At 40.3% G+C, this 21,228-nt stretch overlaps 1 protein-coding gene across 1 annotated transcript; it reads left to right on the top strand.

Annotated features, from left to right (window-relative positions):
- slc45a2 (solute carrier family 45 member 2) lies at positions 1-19,700 on the top strand (the record flags this gene model as incomplete). The annotated part of the gene is made up of 7 exons (XM_080047110.1): positions 1-472; positions 2,604-2,780; positions 6,698-7,059; positions 8,462-8,605; positions 16,079-16,202; positions 16,896-17,101; positions 19,460-19,700. 7 exons carry the CDS (start codon positions 1-3, stop codon positions 19,679-19,681), a joined length of 1,707 nt encoding a protein of 568 aa, XP_079903236.1. The 3' UTR covers positions 19,682-19,700.
- Between the last annotated feature and the right edge of the window lie 1,528 nt (positions 19,701-21,228).

Here is a 21,228-nt window from a genome sequence, read left to right as displayed (position 1 = left end):
ATGACGCTTTTATCAGAAGACCAGTCTGCGAGGCCCCAGCCCTGCCGGGTCCCGGAGCCTGGTGCACATTACCCCAGTCTCCCGTACTCCAAAGACTATACTGATGGCTCCAAAGAGGGCTTCATGGACAGTGGGGAGAGTTCAGGGGTGTTCGGGGCAGTTGAGCCCCCCAGGCGCTCGCGGGGTCGCCTCATACTCCACGGCATGGTCATGTTTGGAAGGGAATTCTGCTACGCCGTGGAGGCCGCGTTCGTCACGCCGGTGCTGCTGAGCGTGGGCCTACCGCGCAGCCTGTACAGTTTGGTGTGGCTCATCAGCCCCATCTTGGGCTTCGTGCTGCAGCCTGTCATCGGCTCGGCCAGCGACTACTGCCGCTCACAGTGGGGCCGGCGGAGGCCTTACATCCTGGTGCTGGGAATCCTCATGCTCATAGGACTCACTCTGTTTCTGAACGGGGATGCCGTGATCTCAGGTGAGTGACGGATGTGGATGAATAGGCCTATATTAGGGGTGACATCGACTAGTCGGCTGTTCAACGATTTAATCGAAGGGGCCAGATTCGACTGCAAATCTCTCGGTCGAATAGTCGCGAAATGTGGTTATGTAACAAAGATCATTCTATTCCGGCTGTATGGGTGTGCCCAATGTCTGATTTGACATGGAATTGCTTGGTCAATTTCTCAAAATAAATCATAATACATCGCCTTTTGTGGTATAAATACACATTTGAAAATAACTCATTAGCAATTAATTAATGTCCTCTAATAAAATAAAGTCTTAGGCCAAGTCAAGAAGACATACTGTTATGTGGTGTTTCAGCCCCTTTGTCTGGTGTGGAAAAAATGGAAGCCAATATCTCAAAATGAGAATATGGATCAATGAGCAGAACATGATAAAACTATTAGTTGACTGTAGCAAAGATAAGACCATTTTGATTCGACTATGAAACGGGGGAATTACAAAGATATTTTTAGTCTTTTAATATCAGAAAGTGAGTTATTTTCCTGAGGCCAAGTGGGGGTTTGATTCAAATGGAAATAAGAGAGAATAAATAATCAATTATCTCCATCTTAAAGAAACAGAAAAACATACTTTTGAAGTCTGACATCGCCTTGATCTCATTTTAATGACTGCTCATGTTTAGAAATATGCAGAAGGGTTATTGTGACAACATAAAGGCCTAAGATTTATCTTTCTGTTTCCATGCGGGTTTGAGGAATAACTCTCCCAGTTTTTCATAAAATGTGTGGTTGTCCCTCGAAGAACATCACCTATAACCAGCCATTCTTGCTTATCATCTAATTGGATTCGATTTTCTCAAGATACAACAACAAGGCCTGCTATTCATGTTTTGCCTTCAAGCTGTCTGTTTGTATCTCCTGGACAGACTCACCAGGCTTGAACAGTTTCTGCTCGCTCACAGATATTTTTTGGAAGGTATTAAACATTTAAAAAAAACATCCATCAAGAAGGGTAAAAACAAATACAGGTTTGTTTACTGTGTGGGCTTTATGACCCGAGAGACTCTGATGCTCATACTTTTAACTTGTGACTGAAGTTAACTGTGTGACCGGGGTTTCCTCAGTCTGTGCCCACAGGCGCAGACAGGTGACTGGCAAAATAAATCTCAGTGTACATTTAGTTTGGAGTAGGAAATCGCCGTTTATATAAAAACAAATGATTCCAGAGAATCTGTGACCTTTTTTATGAAGGATTTATATATTTGAAAAAAACAAACAAACTCTCCAAAGAGCATTTCCGATTTTGATTTTTATCGATCTGCGGGAACACTGTGGCACTGCAAAGTACGAGGTAATGTTTGTTCAACGACATTAAAGGGGCAACCTCACAATAAACCAGTTACACATGAGAGACAGCAACACAATGTGAATTTATACTGGCTGTGGTTTGTAGCCGGATGCCTTTTTCAAATCTGGGGCTTAGTTCTAAAGAAGATTTAACGAATCGGCTTCTTTGAAATACACTTTTTTTTCCCGAAAGTCTCAACCCTTGGTTGAGCTCCTGGCACAAATGAAAAAGAATCTGGGATTTTCTGTCATATGAACTGTAAAGTATTTATTTTTTCTTTGACCAACACCAGCTTACTGGTGTTGGTCAAGCATGCTTTGCCAAAGGAGCTCTTGTGACATAATGTTTGCATTGTTGTAACTCAGCCCTATTTTTCTTGGTTGTGTGATGGCTGTAGAATTGTCTGTCCATAGGGTGACAGACGGGTTGTAATGTTCTGTCCATGAAATTGATTTCCTGCTACAGTACCTCTATCTATTTGAAACTCTTTGATATACACAGTCTATGCTTGTAAAGCATGTAAAATACTTTTCAGTTCTCGTTTAAACCATACAAAAAAAAATACTTATGTTCAGCGCATCCTGAATTCCAGAAGAGGACTTGTAATCACATTGTTTTTGGGACTCTTTTTTTTCTGTGACACAATTTCTATCTGCCTAATTAAACCTGCAAATTTGGCTGTACTTATTCAGTTTGATGAATAAATAATGTGGTGATGTGGAGCAGGTATCATAATATTGTAATTTCACTTCGCTGCGGTTCTTGACAAGTTTTTTTTGTTTCCATTCCCGCAGCATTAGTCACTGACAGGTCACAGAGGAGCACGTGGGCCATAGTGGTGGTAATGTTCGGGGTCACGCTGTTTGACTTCGCCGCAGACTTCATCGACGGGCCCATCAAGGCTTACCTGTTCGACGTGTGTTCATATCAAGACAAGGACAGAGGTCTGCACTACCATGCTCTACTCACAGGTTGGTAACTTGGCACCATATGCACACGAGCACATCAAAACACACACTGTTGTTGTACCTGCTTCAATAGGCTACTCACCACCTCTGTGTTTTGCTTAAAGCTGGGGTATATGATTTCTCATCGGTCAAAGTGAAAATGAGCGGTGCACTTTGACCAATCAGAGCGAGGCTCCGATTAAAAAAAGAAAAAAAAAAAAAATATTCTCTGTTTACTTTGGCACCGACGTTGTTGGTGTAGAGTGTGTCAGGGAGGGACCATAGGGGAGGGACCAAAGAGAACAAGTGGAGCGGCTGAGGTATTTGCATTCGAATCTCTATCCCAACTTCTATTTTCTCCCCAAATCATATACCCCAGCTTTAATTTCTCTATTAATCTTCCTTTGCTGGCTGTTTCCAACGTGCAGCTTGATGGATTTGCTTTCAATTCATCAACATCTTTTGTTTAGAGAAGGTTTGGGGATAACTCCCATATGGCATACTATGGGATGTATGAAAGTCATTCTCTGAATTTAACTGGGTCTTCCTCTGCTGTGACAGCGTGTAGCCTACTGGTGGTAGGAACTTGTGAACTATTTTTCAAACGTAGATTTTTCCTACACAGTCCACACACAGTGTTCGGCCTCCATAAACTGAGCTTTTGCAAAGCTCCTGCCAGGGTGAAGATATTAACAAACTCCGGTTTACATTTTTGTCGTGTGGAAAGGGCAAACAGCATTTTTGGCTCGAGACGTCGTAGTGTGCGCCGTTATTTCCTGTACTCACCGTTGTTTACATGCAGAACATGCAATGACTGACAGGTTATGAGTCATTTACAGCTGTATTCTGATTGGCCAACATGGCTTCAGGGTCGGGGTAATGCCCTGCCTGTTTGGTTTACTGTGCTCCCTACAATGCTCAACAGCATGTTTTAGGGTTTTCGTGTATATTTTCACAGAGATTAGTTAGAAAGACATGTTTGCGTGAAAAAAATTTAAACAACGGATGAAAACCCCTGTTTAAAAAAAAAACTGTGTTTGTTTGGACAAGGCGTCAGTCTCATCACTCTCATCTCAGATAAATCCCCAGCCATAGACTTCTGATTTAGCACCAAACCACACACAGATACAGTTAGCCTCTAGCCGGCTAGGACCAAAAACAGAGCCCAAAGAGAGTGAATATTGTAATTACATTTGCCTGAAACACAACTCCATAATAAACACACATGTTGCTCCGTATCAGCTAAATGTTTTCTTTGTCCAAGTGTTCGGTTTCCCTTTCACAACATAAATTGTGTTGCTAAGCAAACTGCCCGAATCAGAAGAAAATTACAGCTTTAAGTTCATCGATATTTCAATGAAGTTCAGGGTGGTACTATGAAAGGACATGTGAGGCCTTCATTTGGCATAATGGATGTGTTCTTCTTCTCCATTTGAGCAAGAATACTTGGCAATGACATAGTTGATCCTCTTCAGCCTTAACTCTCAAAGCACACAGGGAATCTTTTCAAAATGGAACATTTCTGACATATTTAATCAGCAGCATTGACAGTTTGGCAGTCTTTACTTACTCTTCACTTCGGATTAGTTTACAATGCGTAGATTGCACACTTTATGTTGCAAACGAGTCCACGAAGAAATTTCTAGAAATATTCAGGATAAGGCAAAATATTTAGTTTGTGCACGGCTGGGGTATGTTTTGGGTGTGAGCGTCAGTCGTGCACTCAGCTGTACCGGGTGGTGTTTTGAGCATGGTAGTCAGGCCTGTAATCCAGCCCTGAGCTAGTCATGTGCTGAAGTCATGGGTCTGGACTGAGAGACACAGAGGCCAGGCACATGACTCCTTTAAGACGCCCCTGCCGCCGCTGGTATGTGAGGTTTGTGGAGGAGGGTGGGGGAATCGGTGCTTAGTGCTACATGAACATTTTGCGTGAGATTTTTCAAAATCCCGTACTACAACCCCGGGGATTGAATGCCAACTGTGACATGCTGTTAGTAATACACATGCTTGTGTGAAGGAGTGGGCAAACCTTCACAAGCTGGTTTTCTTCTGGACTGGCAACAGGTCTTTAATTTTTCTTTTTCTTTACCTGAACACACTTGTCAATAACGTTTCTACAAAAACAAATATCTTGACAAACTATTGTATGAATTGTTATGACATTTTTTACATACTTTCATGATTTTCAGAGGATGAATTCTAATGACTTTGGTCATCGTCTTACATGTTAGCTAGCAGCTACCAGAAAGTTAAAGTTTGTACTTTATCCAGTGAAATATCCCAACATCTACCTCATGGATTTCATCATTGCCCACAATCTTATTCAGACTATCTTCAAAATACTCTTAGAAATTGGTTAAAAGTCAAATCCTGATATACTTGTAGTCAGAATTAAACTTTTGCTTGGGTGATGTAAATTCAAAAGGAAATGATTATTGATAGCCAATTAACATGAAATGCCACCTTGCGGATGTCAAATCTCTCCCTTCTTATTCTCTTTCCACAGTCAGCCCCAGTGTTAACTCTGTCTTGCTCTGTTGCACTGCGCCGCAAAAATGAAATAAAAGTCAGAGATTTTGCAGGGGGCAGAAAGGTACACTCTGAAGCTGACACTAATGAACAGGGAGAGTTGTTTGACTTGACAGATGTGTCACACAAGCCTGTTTGATGCAGCACACAAATTGCCAGTGTTTCAGTTGTGTGGGCACCAATGAAGCGTGACCAAAAAGTGGAGTACATTTTGAAAAATTACCTCTGTTTCAGACTGTAAACGTCTTTCTCTGGGTGAAAACACGGCACCTCGCCCAACAAAAACATTATCATTGTTTTTAGATTTTCCTTGTTGCAAACTAACAAAATAGACTGTTCACTCATACTGCGCAGGCAACCCACATACAGTATGAAGCAGTGCAGAAGGAACACATATTTTCTGTCCATTCGCCGCTATTATAACACATTCGACTGCAACAGGAGTAAGGACACTGTGTTCTTTCAACGCTACTTGAAACGCTCAGTAGAGAAGCACTTACCTTGCACTGGAACACTTTCATGGCCTCGCATAGAACTTAACCTTTTGTTGAAAACAGTGAAGGCTGTTTTAAAAAAAAAGAAAGCCAGCAAGAGGGCAGAGAGATATGACATACAGTGTCACACCATGTTGGGTGTCGATATGTCCCTTTTGAATGCAGCTGTTGAGCCTTCATGTTAGTGGGAAATGGGCAATATCCAACACTCACTGCCTAGATATTGATCTAAAAATTGTTGTGTTGATCATTTATGTCCCCGGAGCTCATTTCCTAATCATGCAGTAATAAAATGAAATGTCCATTGAATCTTGCAGTACAGTATTGTCATTTTATCGAATCACATACATAGGTTATTTTTGGAAATAGTGTTAATTCAGGTGTTTTCTCCAACAAACGTTTAAGTATTTATCTCTCAATACTTTAGATTGTTTTTCTGCCCCAGAACTTGCCTGTATACTGATTTGACGATTCAGTATTCGATCTTGTAGCCTATGTTGTATTTTTGGAGTGAGCGGGAGAAATTTAACTGCTGACGAAATATAATAAATAAAAGCACCTTGAACTAGAACATAGAAACATTACAGTCTGGTTAACTCTCACTGCTCTCACAGAATTGTTTTTGTTAAAAAAAAAATATGTAAACTCTAAAAAACCAACTGCTCAGAACCAAGTGGAAGACAAAGCCACTTAACAAACAGCTGATGGACGTAGTGGAGCATTTAGCAGCTGAAGGGCCCTTGCCATGTCAATTTAAAAAGATGATAATGTGTCAATCTGTGTTCAGAACATCCATCTGCTGCTCACAAGTGGCCAAAAAAATCTGTTCAGGTTCAATTAGCAGCTAGGTACCAAAACCAACTCTCTCCAATGGAAATATAGTCGCTTTTCCTTCACCTATTCCGCTGTTTATTCCAGGTCTGGGCGGAGCGTTTGGCTACCTGGTGGGAGCTATGGACTGGGGCCATTCCATATTCGGTCAGCTCCTGGGCTCGGAGTACCAGGTCATCTACTTCTTCTCAGCGTTGACCTGGGGCATCTTCCTCTCCGTGCACCTCTTCAGTATTCCAGAGGTTCCTTTGCCCAAGGACCCATCAGTGTCCGAACTCCCTCCTCCCAGTGCCCTGCGCCTGCTAGGCCCGCACAGCAACGGCTACGGAGCGCTGTCCAAAGAGCCCGTCTCACCCACCGTCAATGCAACAGACCTCAGGCCTCGCTCATTCTCTGCCTTGAGTGAGGCCAACGCAGTGACCTCCAGTGCCAAGCAGCCAAACAAGGAGGTATGTAATGGTCAGAAGCAAAACAATATGTGAGGACGTGTAAGTGTTTTACCACATGTGTATATAGTATACACACGTGGTAAATACAGATTGTATTTATTTATCCATGTATTTTATAAAAAATAAAATAAAAAGTAATTGTTTTTAATGTCAGTTCTAATGTCGAGTTGCACATGGACAATATGATGTGTATATATTTGAATATAAAAATAATCTGATCTAAACTATGATTGGTATGGCAGACTTGCTGCCGCTTCTGACAGTTAACCTTTAGAGGATTATGATTGTGCTGTATACGCCTCAAGGTCCTCATCATCTGGTCACATGATTTCACACTGAGCAACCGAGAGAAAAAAAGAAAATACTAACGCTAAGGCCAATGAAATGGAGGCCTTGCAACAAGATAAAGGGTATTGAAACAGCAGTTACAAAAGAACAATATGTAAAACTGGAGAAAAGTACGTTTTAAGCTAGATTGTAAACCAGGCCAAGAGTTCACTGCATAAAACTTTAAAAATGTTCTTGCAATCTTTGTTTCTTTTAAGTTAAACCGTGTTGAAAATATTCTGTGTAACCACTTGTGTTCAGATCGCGCTAGCTCCTCTTCACTCTGGGAACCAGGCGACAGTCAGCAGCGAGTGTCACATACAGTAAATCATTATAAATGAGTATTGATGAAATCTTTTTGATTCTATAAACTGGTGATAAACATCAGTCCATCGAAGCCCCCTGCTGTGCTGACTTCTGACTATGCTGATCATTAAAAAGGAGGGCAATCTGTTAGAAGAGTTTGTACAACCTCTTTCTCAGAACTCACTTCTGTAGCCTCGCTTGAATGTTAAGAGGTTGGATTGATAATGTCCAACATTTCAGGCTTGACTGTCATGCTTAAGTCTTATTTTCTTTCGTTTTTTTAATATTTCGTTTTTTCATCTATAATGATGTTAAAATGATGTAGCTCGTTCTCCCAAAAACAACTATGTATTCGATTAAATGTATTTTCTGTTGTAAATGTATCTAATCATCAAACTCAATTCACAAAAGACACAATACAAACAAATACCACAAATGCAGACGATCCCAGTACAAGCATAACTACATAATTAGCAATAGTTAATCATTATGTTAACAGCAGTTTTTCCTTTTAGAGTGTCACATCTATCATTCTATCTAGTTCTAGTTCTACCTACCACTCTCTATTTTGCTCTCCTTTTTTCTCTCACTTTTACCTTACTTCTTTGTCAGCCGTCGAGGGCTTAGGCACTGCAAAGCGATGAGATCCAAGGAGAGCTATAAGTGCTTTTCAGAGGCTGTTTTCATTGATGTACTTTTCAAAAAAATTCCTAACAAAAATACTTATCTTAATGGAAATCACTGCTGCCTTGTGCTGTTTGGTGTGTAGGCCCAGAAGAGGATGACATTTAGGTCGCTGATGAAAGCTGTCAGGAACATGCCAAGCCACTACCGCTACCTGTGTGTGAGTCACCTGCTTGGATGGACGGCTTTCCTCTGCAATATGCTCTTCTTCACCGATTTTATGGGACAGGTAGGCTATTGTTTTGGTGTGTCTCAGCATAGCACAGACGTGGACTTGACTTGAATGCATTTAAAAAACAAACAAATCAGTGCTATAACATTTAGACCAAAATTATTTATCTTAATTTGTTTCCAATTAATTATTTTTTGTTTAGAGCTCCTAAACTCTGCCTATTGTCTGGTCACTGTGGCTAATTTCAAGTGAATAGAAGTGATTAAGGACAGAGAATAATCGCCTGTAATTCTCCACTCCCATACAGATTTCTTATTATGGTAATCAGTGACAATCAAATGTTTGGATGTGCTGCTTCTCTCTCTTTTTGTCGTGTGTCATTTTTGGCTGCTGGTATTTTAAAATGTCACGTGGGCTTTTATAAATGGTGAAAGCCTTTTTTTCCATAGTATTTTATCCCAGGCAGTAGGAGACGCAACAGGAAATAAGGAGCAGCAGATACACCCAACGATCATTTTGCATGTCTTTGTTTTGTATAAGAAACGATACGTTCATATGAAACAAACCATTACTACAAATATACTGCATAGCTGCACACCTATTATAAAATTACGAGGAAAAATATATGTATACATATAAAATGCTTTCATATATTTAATGTAACGGCTGGATCAGGAGGACACAGGCGCGGAGACAGTAACAGTTTAAAGAAGATTTATTTTGGAAGTAACCAGCAGATGGTTAGGACCGTGATCCGGGGGGGAAGCTGGCTGTCATGGGGCTCCAGGGAGAGAGCAACGGGGCAAGTCCAGGGAGCTGAGTGTGAGCAGGCTAGAGCAGGCAGGCAGAGGTGTCCGGGAGGAAGTGCTGGCGGGCGAGGGCTGGAGCTGGTGGCTGGAGTCAGGCCGGGAGAGCTGTGGCAGAAAAAACAGGAGTTAGCCAGGAAAAATGCAAAAAGCGGAGCTGCAAACAGGTTAGCTTAGAGAGAGGACTGACTGTGTGGAAACAGAATCTACAATCTGGCAGTGTCTGGAAGGTAGGGCCGGCTATATGAAGAGCAGTTGATTGATGATTGATGGCACCTGTGAATGCTGGTGATTGACTCCAGCACACCTGACTCCAACCCTGCAATTAGACCAGCACACAGACAAGGGTAAAAGGGAAAAAACAACACAAGGCCTAGAGGCCCAAGCAGGATCATGACATTTAAGAAATGTTACTAACTTTCTTATTGAGAGTAAGCTTATATATGAGAATTAATTTTTTTTAAATTCATTTAACATTTGTTTACACAGGTGATCACATTAAGACACGCACATGTATTATCCATTCCCTGTTTATAATCTTTTGTTTACTACAGTAGAGCTGAATGTTGACATGTTGTAGCTAAGTTTATGAGTGCTATGTTAGTACCTACGCTTCCCAGCACCTTAGCGCCAGTATGTGACGTCATGACGGAAATGCGAGGGACTGTTTGAAATTGGACAGCAGCCGCACAGTTCGAGAGCCGAAATGTTTCACAGACTTGCCGACAAACACACTAAGAGGATATGCGCTTGAAAAGCTTACCCCACCTTTAAATGACAGCTATCACTGGGGCTAATACACTCATAGGCCTACTTTAATGTTTCCATCGAACTCCCATGAAAATGAAGCTGAAAAAAAAGAGCTAAGCTGCAGCTTTTTTTGTTTTTTTTTGCCACTGTTTTGAGGGGCAGAGCTTCTGGAACAGAATCCTTTGATCTCTGAAGATCCTTTGATCTCAGGTTGTGATGATGTCACCTGAACATCAGACTTTCAATTCTAGGGAATTCCTTTGGTCAAAACATTCTTGGTCTTCTTTGCAGCTGGTCGCATACTAACCAAACAGTTCGTGAAAACTACAAAAAACAAGAAGTTTAGAAAAGAAAAACCAAAACGCATCAGACAAAATGGATCAAAATACGGAAGTTGTCCCCATTAATGGAGCCGTACCAGTTCTGACAGAGGAGCTGACGCAGTTTACAGTGGAAGGGGTTCGTCCACTGATAAAAAACTTTTTTGATCATATGACAGAGGAACAGTGGACCCTTTTAAGGTCAGGTACCCCTGAGGAGGCCACTAAGATATTGTTGGCCGACCTGCTGTTAGATGTTATAGCAGCAGTTGTAAAGGAACTTGTGATGGCTCTCAGGGGCATCAATGTTATTGTATCTGAGGAGTTTGTAGTTTCTAATCTGGGGGACAAACTCCCTCAGTGCTTCGCTGAGATTCTCGAAGTAACGGACCAGGTTGTGAGTGACAGCTCAAAGCGGCTCACGAACCTGATGGGTAAGGAGATAGCAGATAGTGTAAACTCTGCCATCTCCAGCAGTCTGGGCAGGGCGGAGCCTTTTATTAATCAGCGTGTCACTCCCCCCAGCAAACTCAACGCCATGGTCAATAATGCCTGTAAAATGGTACAGGCATTCGGAGGGAAGCTGAAGGTGTTGTGCTCTCCGCGACCACTTAGACAGAGGAACAGTGAAGAGAAGCAGGAATTGGTAGTCACTGATGACTGCTCTCAGTCAACAGTCGGAGCTGTAAGAACGCCGACCCCGGATAAGGTTTCCTCACACGACAGCTTGGTGACAGCAACAACAAAGGCTGTCCAGGAGCTGATTAGAAAGGAGGTCAATGACATTATGGAACCTCTTTTGGATGATGTTTCGGACTCTAACTATGAGCTGCTGCACAAAGAAACCTCCATGGAGATTGATTTTGCAGCAGATGACATTGCTCAGGTCATAATTGAAAAGAGTTCAGAGGAAGCAGAAGCAAAAGATGCAAGTCCAGAATCAGAATCCACACTGAAGGGCAAACCAGCCATGAAAGGTGTTGGATGCAAGGTGAAGAACTTCCTTGCAAAGCGCTTTGCCAAAGCTACTATCTATCACACAGTGACAAAGCTTAAAACTAGATTCAACCTTGACCCAAAAGTTGAAAGTACAAAGTCAATGGAGTCACTAATAGATAGTGTTAACTCTCTGCTTATGACAGAGGAGGGTGAACAAGAGAGTGGAAAGGAGGTTCATGTCTTCCGTAAATTTAAAAAAAATTCCAGCGATAAAATGCTGGTATTTACTCAAGGACTATCAGATCTCCTCTACAGTCACATTACGGATGGGATGACACCAGAGATCATCTCAGAAACAATTAGTAGAAGGGCAACCTGCAGGAGTGTGTCTGTTTCTCCATCACATGACGACATGTATGCAACAATAAAGACCAAAGTGTGGGGTTTTGTGGCACTGATGGGCTGGTGGGTTAATACCCAGGTCCTCCGCCACAGTAGAAGGGTGACACTGGCCTTAATGGAGGCTGGGCCACCAGCACAGTTGCTGGAGGTCACCGCCGTGGAGGTGAGTGACCTTTTGCCAACGGAAGTTGTAGATGAAAAGGCGCAGATAGATGGAAACGCACAGAAAGATATAAACACACAGATAGATGTTAACGAACAGATAGATGTTAACGAACAGATAGATGTTAACAAACTGATAGATGGAAACGAACAGATAGATGGAAACGAACAGATAGATGTTAACGAACAGATAGATGGAAACGAACAGATAGATGTTAACGAACAGATAGATGGAAACGAACAGATAGATGTTAACGAACAGATAGATGTTAACGAACAGATGGATGTTAACGAACAGATAGATGGAAACGAACAGATAGATGTTAACGAACAGATAGATGTTAACGAACAGATAGATGTTAACGAACAGATAGATGGAAACGCGCAGATAGATGGAAACACACAGATAGATGTTAACGAACAGATAGATGTTAACAAACAGATAGATGTTAACAAACAGATAGAAGGAAACGAACAGATAGATGGAAACAAACAGATGGATGTAAATCCGCAGGAAAAAAAACGTAAGATGTTTGTCAGGGTTTTTGTTGAGAAACTGGTTTCACGTACACTCAGCGAGGCTAAAATTAGCTGGACGATTGGTAACATAGAGGTCATCATCCAGCGTATCTTCGAAAACACATGGGCAGAAGTTGAGGGAACAGGTTTTAACACCTCTATAAAAACATTTAAGAAACTAGACAAGGTAATTATGAAGGACCTGTGCAAAAAGTGGGGCTGTGCAGAAATGGTGCTGGTGTCAATGTATTTAGGGGAACCAGAACTTGAAAAATGCATTGCCTCATTTTTCGGGTATTACTTGATTGTACCACCAACAAAGCATGGCATCATCTGCAGGTTCCTTTCAGCTACTCTCAGAGTCATGTCAAAGCCCTTTACTAGAAATAGGTATTAGGTGAAATGTAGCATTCATCTTGAAGGAAAATGTTTTATTTTTTCTTTCAAAATGAATACAATACAGATGTCAAGTCCTGCCTCAAGTCCAAGTCATCTATCTTCTCCTCTGTTGTTACCATAATGTTTGGCAGGACTTGGGTTCATAGGGCCACCTCAGTGTGACATCATAGGGTTATCTCCGGTTTCCCGAAAACCACACAGCAATTAGACACTAGCTATTGGTTTCATTAGAAATAACTTGTAACATTTATCATCTCATCTCATGTCATCTTCATCTGACATGAGTTGCAGGGGGACACCATCAAAATAATCATTGTGCAATCTTTAGATTCTCCTCCTTTGTGGGCAAAATCATCTTCATGCCCTTTACTGCAGCTTTAAAATGTAGAATTAAGTATTAGGTGAAATGCAGCATTAATTTTGGGGGAAATGTTTTGATAATCAATTTTCTTTTTTTCAGAATGAATACAAGGCAGAGTTTAAGTCCTGCCTCTATCTAATCTATTTTCTCATCTGCTGGCTTCTGCCATCATAGGGTTTTACTCCGGGTGCTCCGGTTTCCCTAAAACCACACAGCAATTAGACACTAGCTATTGGTTTCATTAATAATAATTTGTAACATCTATCATCTCATTTCATCATCAGGCAAGACTTGGGTTCGGGTGGGGGCGCCGGGTTACATATTATAGCAATAAGAACCGAATTAGGTGTCATTAAAAAAACTAAAAGCTTCAATAACAACAACAGTTCAATAAAAATATTAAAATTCAAATTTCTGCCTTTATCTCTTGTCATTTACTGTCAACATATACCTCAGACTGAAGTCACTTTCACTTGAATTTCACTTCTGTTTAAAATACAAAGAAAACAGTGTGTTCTTTGGCAGCATGTTATTTCTTGTGAAATCCACTTGCATCATCAAAACAATCATTCTTTGTTACGATCATGAACCAAAATTCTTAGTACTTAATACTTAGTCGATGCAGTGTTATTTGAAGGATTGGGCACTGAGAACCAGTTCCAAATCAGAACTTGTAAAATAATTCCAATTCCAACTCAAATCATTTTTGAGGAATGTTAATTTCAGTTTGCTTACTAGTTCCTACGCATGCGTGCAAGGACGTCCCTACAACATGCATCAACATTATCGCTTGTCTGCAGTCTGTGTCCATATGTCTTGATATGAGCTAACGGTTAGCATGTTCATCCAACAGCAGTGTTGCCAACGACTAAGACCTAATTAGTCAAAGGCGACAAGTGATAAATCAAGCTACTCTTTTTATGGTCAGTTGGTGAACGATTGTGTTGACAAACATATAACGTGCAGCTTTCAATTAGCGATAACCTGAAGTAAAACTAAAATTATAATAGATTGAATTTTATAATTGTGAGGAGGATGTGTAAGAACACTGAGCCTTTCTAGACTGTGTATAACAGAGGCAGTCACTTTTGCAGTTTCCAACTTTATTTGATTGGCAGTGAAGCAAACTCATGGACAAGCCTTCCATTGGTAGACAGACATAAACAAATCTCTGATTGGTTAAAAGACTCTCCCAGAGCATGATGGGAAAACAAACATGACCTTTAGTATCACAGCTAATAACATTATTTCATTGATAATGGATTGAATATGGACAAAAACTATCAATATTTGATCTTTGTGTATGGACTTCTTCTACAAAGACACCGAAAAGTTGCAGACTGAATAGAAAAGCTTCTGTAAGGGCTACAATCCCAGCTTTCAATGGCGCGGTAAGGAGAAAATAAGGAGCTGTGGTTTGCGAAAAGTTTTAAATCACCAATAAACTACAGAGATTCTTCTGGTAGACAACAAACTGGTTCTCAGCTGGAGCTACCATGGCCACATAGGCGGTGCGCAACGGCACGTAGCACAGCACGTTAGATTTTGAAAAAATTAATTAGGTGTTTATGGCCCACATTTACAGTTCCCTAGAACTGTGGGGCTCATGTAACACAAACACAACATGTACAAATGTGTAGGCAAATATGAATAATATGCTTACTAGTGTCCTAGAAATCTTTATTGCAAGACTTGTCAATGTCTTTAGGCTGCATATGCATACTAATCAGAATTGGCAAGTGCAAACAGCCACAGATGACCTCTTCAGATTTTTGATAAAAAGCTTAAAATCCCCTGAGGGAATCAAGCTGTAGAGTTTTCGTTCCTGCCCTGAAGCTGGTTCCAGGTTGAGTGGGCAGAGTAGAAGAAGGCCAGACTGATGCCGCTCTGGTCCCATAGCTGCATAGTCTGTGTGATATGTAGGCAGATATGGGCAGTAGTCCAAGCATAGATTTTATTGATTAATTTATACCAGTGCAAAGGTCAACGCATTAACAGTGATGTTCAGTTGAGTACAGTGGTGTTTAGAGTTGGTTATGATACTGATACCACTCTGTTGTGTTTGTACTGTAAATATGAAGCTACAGCCAGTTAGCTTAGCATAGCATAAATACTGGAATCAAGTGGATTTTGATTCCAGTAAAGCAAAAATGCCAAACAGACTTAGCTTTTAAAATGATTGCTTTCCTTTTCATTTATACATTTTTTCCTATTCTAAAAAAACAAGTAAACTGTTCAATCAAATCATAGAAAAAATCAACCAGCTAACCAATGATCAATAAAACAAACTAACAAACTGATCAACAGCTGCAGTAGTAACAACAACTCAATGTCAAATTAACAATATGGCGTTAGAGGTGAAGAACTACAGGCTGCAATTTGTTAATGCAATCAAGCTCCATTTATCTGTGTCATGGTGGTTTGTTGTGATTCTCGTGTGAAATAGATTTCTGTTCTCACAATGTGTGACGGGTGTGTGTGTGTGTGTGTGTGTGTGTGTGTGTGTGTGTGTGTCAGACGGATGGTGAAGGTTAGGGGAGAAGTCTTGCGGATGTTTGTAATAATGATAAATTAATTGCAGTACTCACCGAAGCATGGTTCATTAAGACGTGTGAGCCCTGTTATCAGGGATTCTTAAACACATTGTAGGCTATAACTGTGGCTCCTTGTGGTGCTAAAAGGATTTAGCCTCTTTTCTTTTTTTAGGAACAAAAACAAAAGCCACAATAAGAAGGGAGGCCGACATTTGATATCTGACTAAACCAGCGTGTGTGATATATTCTTTGGCTTTACTGTTTCTCCCTGCAAATGGTGGCATTCATTTTGACACTCTCTCCTTTTAAATTGAAATATATTTTTTCTTTCTCCGCAGATTGTTTACAAGGGAAACCCTTACGCGGAGCACAACTCTACAGCCTATGCCATATATGAGAGAGGAGTCGAAGTGGGCTGCTGGGGGCTGTGTATTAACGCTGTGTCCTCTGCCCTTTTCTCCTGTGAGTAAAGCTGAAGAGAAAATAATATTCACTGTATTTATTTCTGTGTTAATAATAGCAGCCATAACCAGGTGCTGCACTGAGTGCTCCTCAATTATGGGAATGGCAGGCTGACAAGGTCATGCATGGGAAACAGATAATTTAGGCCAATTACCGTCCATCTCTTCCTTTTTACTTCTGCTTAGGGATTGCAGCCTATGTTTTCCATATGAAAATTATATGTTTTCCCAGTGGCCAAGTACCAAGCTGTTTGTTTACGTCCAACAGATGGTCACTTTGTGCATCAGCCATGTAAGTGACAAGTTGTAAAAGGGAAAGGAATAACATTCAAACTAAAGTCCAAGCCCTGAGTGTAAAATTGGCTATGTTTACAGTCTGCATGGTCTTTTTAACATCTACTCTGAATTGAAAGTAGCCTGTCGAATCAATTGTGTACCATACAGACGGAATACTATAAAAGACAAAGCAATTGTCACTTACTGTGAGGCAAAGCTATTGTTTTTGTATAGCACGTTTCATGCACAAAGGCAACTCCAAGTGCTTCAAAATATAACATCAATCAAACAACTCAAATCGAAAGATATCATGGGGGTTTGTTTTGATTCTCATGTCAAATAGATTTCTGTTCTCACACTGCGTGGCGTGTGTGTGTGTGTGTGTGTGTGTGTTTGTGTGTTTATTGTGTTTTTCCAGACGTGCAGCGTGTCCTTCTCCCATACATCGGCCTAAAGGGATTATACTTCATGGGCTACTTTGTGTTCGGTATGGGCACCGCTCTGATCGGCCTCTTCCCCAACATCATTGCCACGCTCATCCTCTGCAGCGTGTTTGGCGTCATGTCCAGCACTCTCTACACCATCCCATTTAACCTGATAGCCGAGTATCAGCGCGAAGAGGAGGTAGGGGGAATGGCTTTTTAAGGGTTGGGGTTCATAATGGGCCTTTTTGGGTCTGAAGTTCAAATAGGTTGGGTCGAGTTTTTTTAAATTCAGTGGTAAATGGCAAGTTTTCGGAATTCACCAATAATGATTTTCAATCGATGTGTTACTATCAGCTGCACTTACTGGCCTTAAATCCCTTCTGTCTAGAAAAACAAAAAACACGCGCGCGCGCACACACACACACACACACACACACACACACACACACACACACACACACACACACACAAACATGCACACAAACACAAAGCTCCACATTCACAAAACTCTAAAGAGATTATACAATCAAACAGATATTAACATATATCAATATGAACCATGTGGCAAAACAAAACATTAAATATTTTCCAATCCAGCCGACATGCCAAACTGCAAACGTTGCTGCTTCCGGCTCCTCAAATTTGAGCATTTGATCCTTTTCTTTGTCATACATAATTAGTAATCTGAATATCTTTAAGTTTTGTGAGAAAACAAAACAAAAAATAAACTTTAGAAGAAGAAACTTTAAATAGATAACATATAAACTGCAAGTGAATCTATACTGAAAGGAATCGTTCTGCTATATTTTGACTTTGAAATGTGGATAGAAGAATCCTACTTTAAATACTACTTGATTTGGGTGAGTGAACCCCTTTTTGCGCTTTCAGGAAACGAAAATCAACAGTCCCTGCTGGTGTTGGTTTAAAAAAAAATCAATTGTCGGTAGGGTTGCAAAATTCCGGGAATTTTCAAAGTTGGAAACTTTCCATGGGAATTAACGGGAATTTATGGGAATTTACTAAATTTAAAGCAACCCAAATGCACTAAATTCTCCTAACTATGTTATTTCAGTCCAGGCAAACGTTCTAGACTGTAAAAAGCAGTTTTTTCAACTAAGTTTTAATATATTTATGAACATTTAATTTAATTTTTTTTTAAAGTTTATTGAGATACCCAACTTGATATCATAAATTGATTTTTACTAGACCAGGTTTACAGAGGCTTAAGCTTTGATTTTAAATATAGTTGGGGACAATATATTTTAGCATAATCTTGACTAAAACAACCAGATTTTATGCAAGTACACTTGGCAAATTGCACATAGCACACATCTTACTGCAGGGGTACTGAGGCCACGTCCCCTACATGCTCTGTGCATTCCTCCATCACATGGTGGGGGGGCATTTGACTTTATTTATTGAATGGGTGGGGTCAGACAGATGAGTAATAATTTACTCAACATTCATCTTTTTGTTGTTCAGTGAAATTATTGATTGTTCATAAAATAATCAACTTGATAAAGTTCTTCTTACAAATAAATCTGTTCAAATGTGATGTTTTTTGATTGTATTATTTTGCATGGATTGGCCTATGACCAAACATAGTGTTTAAAAGTTTAGATTTATGGTTGGTTATGAAAAAAAATCATTTAAATTACCGCCATTTTGTTAATTCCTATAATTTCCAATTTTGAATATTCCCAAAATTCCCGAGCGAAAGTTCCCCTGGAAAGTTTCTGGAAACTTTCCGGTAATTTACCGGAAACTTTCCACCCCTTTGCAACCCTAATTGTCGGTAGAAAAGCACTTATATTTTTCCTGAAGCAGTTTCGATGTGACCTGGCATGCTCGATCAATACCTTATTAGATGTCATAAAAACATTTGGAAACTGAAAAAAGTAAAATATGTGGAGGGAGGGGATATATCTATGTTTAAGATTTGTTCTCTTAAAGTAGCCACGAGGAACTTTTAAATACTGTATGTCTGAAACAGTCTAATGTCTCCTCTGATGATCATAAGTTACATGTAACAGCAAATGAGACCATCAGTGGAGAGAATGCTATTTTATTATACAGTTATTCTTAATGCCTTTGTCATGGGTACGCTCACCCAGGAACTACAGCTGGCATAGTAAAAACACTACCGCATTTGTCCAAAGGTGGTGCAGTGATTAAAACAAACTGAAAGTTCCTCGGGGCACATTTAATATTTTGGCTTTTTAGCTTTCTGCCATGGGCATTTCTGGTAATACAGAAACTGAATCAAATATTGCTTACTAGCTTTACTGTCATTTTCTGTGCCAGACATACAGAAGAATCGAAAATGTGTTTCTCTACCCTAAAGTCCAATAAGTACAAAGGATAACATATGTTTTGTGTGTTCTTTTTATGGACCTTGAGTCTGACAATAAAGATGATGATGATGATGATGATGATAAACAAAATATATAATATATACAATAAATACATTCTAGATAGGCTAAACCAAACCATTATAGGAAACTAAAGATTTATGCAAATTTTGAATTGCCCCCATTGTCACTCTCTGTGCCTCCAGGAACAAATGAGGCGACGGGGAAACGGTGAAAAGATGCGAGGCACCGGGGTGGACTGCGCGGCGCTCACCTGCATGGTCCAGCTGGCTCAGATCATTGTAGGGGCCGGGCTAGGCGCTCTGGTCAACATGGCAGGCAGTGTTATCGTGGTGGTCCTCTCAGCCTCCACCGTGTCCCTGTTAGGCTGCATCTTCATCGCCCTCTTCATCAGATACGTGGAATGATTCTGCTGATATGAAAGTAATTTAATGCTATTGTTTTATTAAATAAAAGAGTCTTTATTATATCCTTTAAAATGTCTTTGGTTTCCGGTGATTACGTTCATTTTACATGTTTGATGTATTCCTAGCGCAGGAGACCAACTATATTAATGGAACAGTTTGACATTTTGCTGTCTTTCCGAGACAGCAGGTTCATTGGTTGATGAAGAATTACAAGCGATACATTTATCACAAAGGTCCTGTATCAAAAATTCAGTGAAAGTACAGATAATATCCCCCAAATTGTTCTAAACAAATATAAAAATGAATACATGCTGTTATTGGAATGCCCCCAATTACACACTGTTTTTCTGTAAGGGGTCACAAGCCAAAGAGGTCTAATCTTTAATAATGTAGATATGTTTTGTGTAAAATCTTTGTCCAAAGGTAAGGTCCAATTAAGCAAAATAAATGAAAACTCCGGTGTGAATGGACTGTAGATTTGGAGGGCCTCTAACCTTTGGTAGTTTATGTACATTCTTCTGATAAGAAACTTTTGACTACAGTAAGTGTTATTTTGGAAGCACAACTTTTACTTGTAATAAAGTATTTTTCAACAGTTTTATAATGCTGAACCTGAAAAATATTTGCATCCAATCGACTGCGTCTGAAGCCACTGTGAATAGGAGTGAGACAGGCTTTTATTAAATGTAAATGGATTTTTGATTAACAGTCATTGTTGTCAACAACAAAAACCTTCTATAATACATCAACACATCTTTGAAAATCTGTTTCCTCGACATTGAAAACACATCAAAAGGTCTCCTGCAGCACTGTGGGGAATCCATGGAGTCATTATCTCATATTTCATTTCATTTTCATTTAACTTTTATTTATCCTCGAGAGACCAATTGAGTGACCCTCATTTACAATGACGTCGAGTTCAAAACAAATTCAAAGGAAAAACAACAATACATAAACAATATTCAATGCAAAAACATCAAATACACAACAACAAGCTTTCAATTCAAGTCTTCCATCCCCAAAACAGTATCTACTGTGTGTGTGTGTGTGTGTGTGTGTGTGTGTGTGTGTGTGTGTGTGTGTGTGTGTGTGTGTGTGTGTGTGTGTGTGTGTGTGTGTGTGTGTGTGTGTGTGTGTGTGTGTGTGTGTGTGTGTGTGTGCGTGTGTGTGTGTGTGTGCGTGTGTCTGTGTGTGTCTGTGTGTGTGTGTGTGTGTGTGTGTGTGCGTGTGTGTGTGTGCGTGTGTGTGTGTGTGTGTGCGTGTCTGTGTGTGTGTGTGTGTGTGTGTGTGTGTGTGTGTGTGTGCATGCTCAGCATCCAGATGACAAATTGCTCTGGTGTACCAATTGGAATACCTTGTTCATGCGGTCATTAGCCATTTTTTTCCTTTGAGACCAGCTTGATCAAAAGAACTGGATATGCTGCAAACCATGTGTCATCCTCATCCATCTCCAACATCTGAGGTTTACAGTAATTGTCCTTTTAAACGGCTGATATTGTGAATTATAGTATCAGTTGAGAGTAAAAATATTCTTGGCTGTGGCCTTG

This window comes from Ammodytes marinus (assembly GCF_949987685.1).
Source record: "Ammodytes marinus genome assembly, chromosome: 18".
NCBI classification, from domain to species: domain Eukaryota; kingdom Metazoa; phylum Chordata; class Actinopteri; order Uranoscopiformes; family Ammodytidae; genus Ammodytes; species Ammodytes marinus.
The sequence above is the reverse complement of the archived record's forward strand: the minus strand, read 5'-3'. Positions and strand labels throughout refer to the sequence as shown.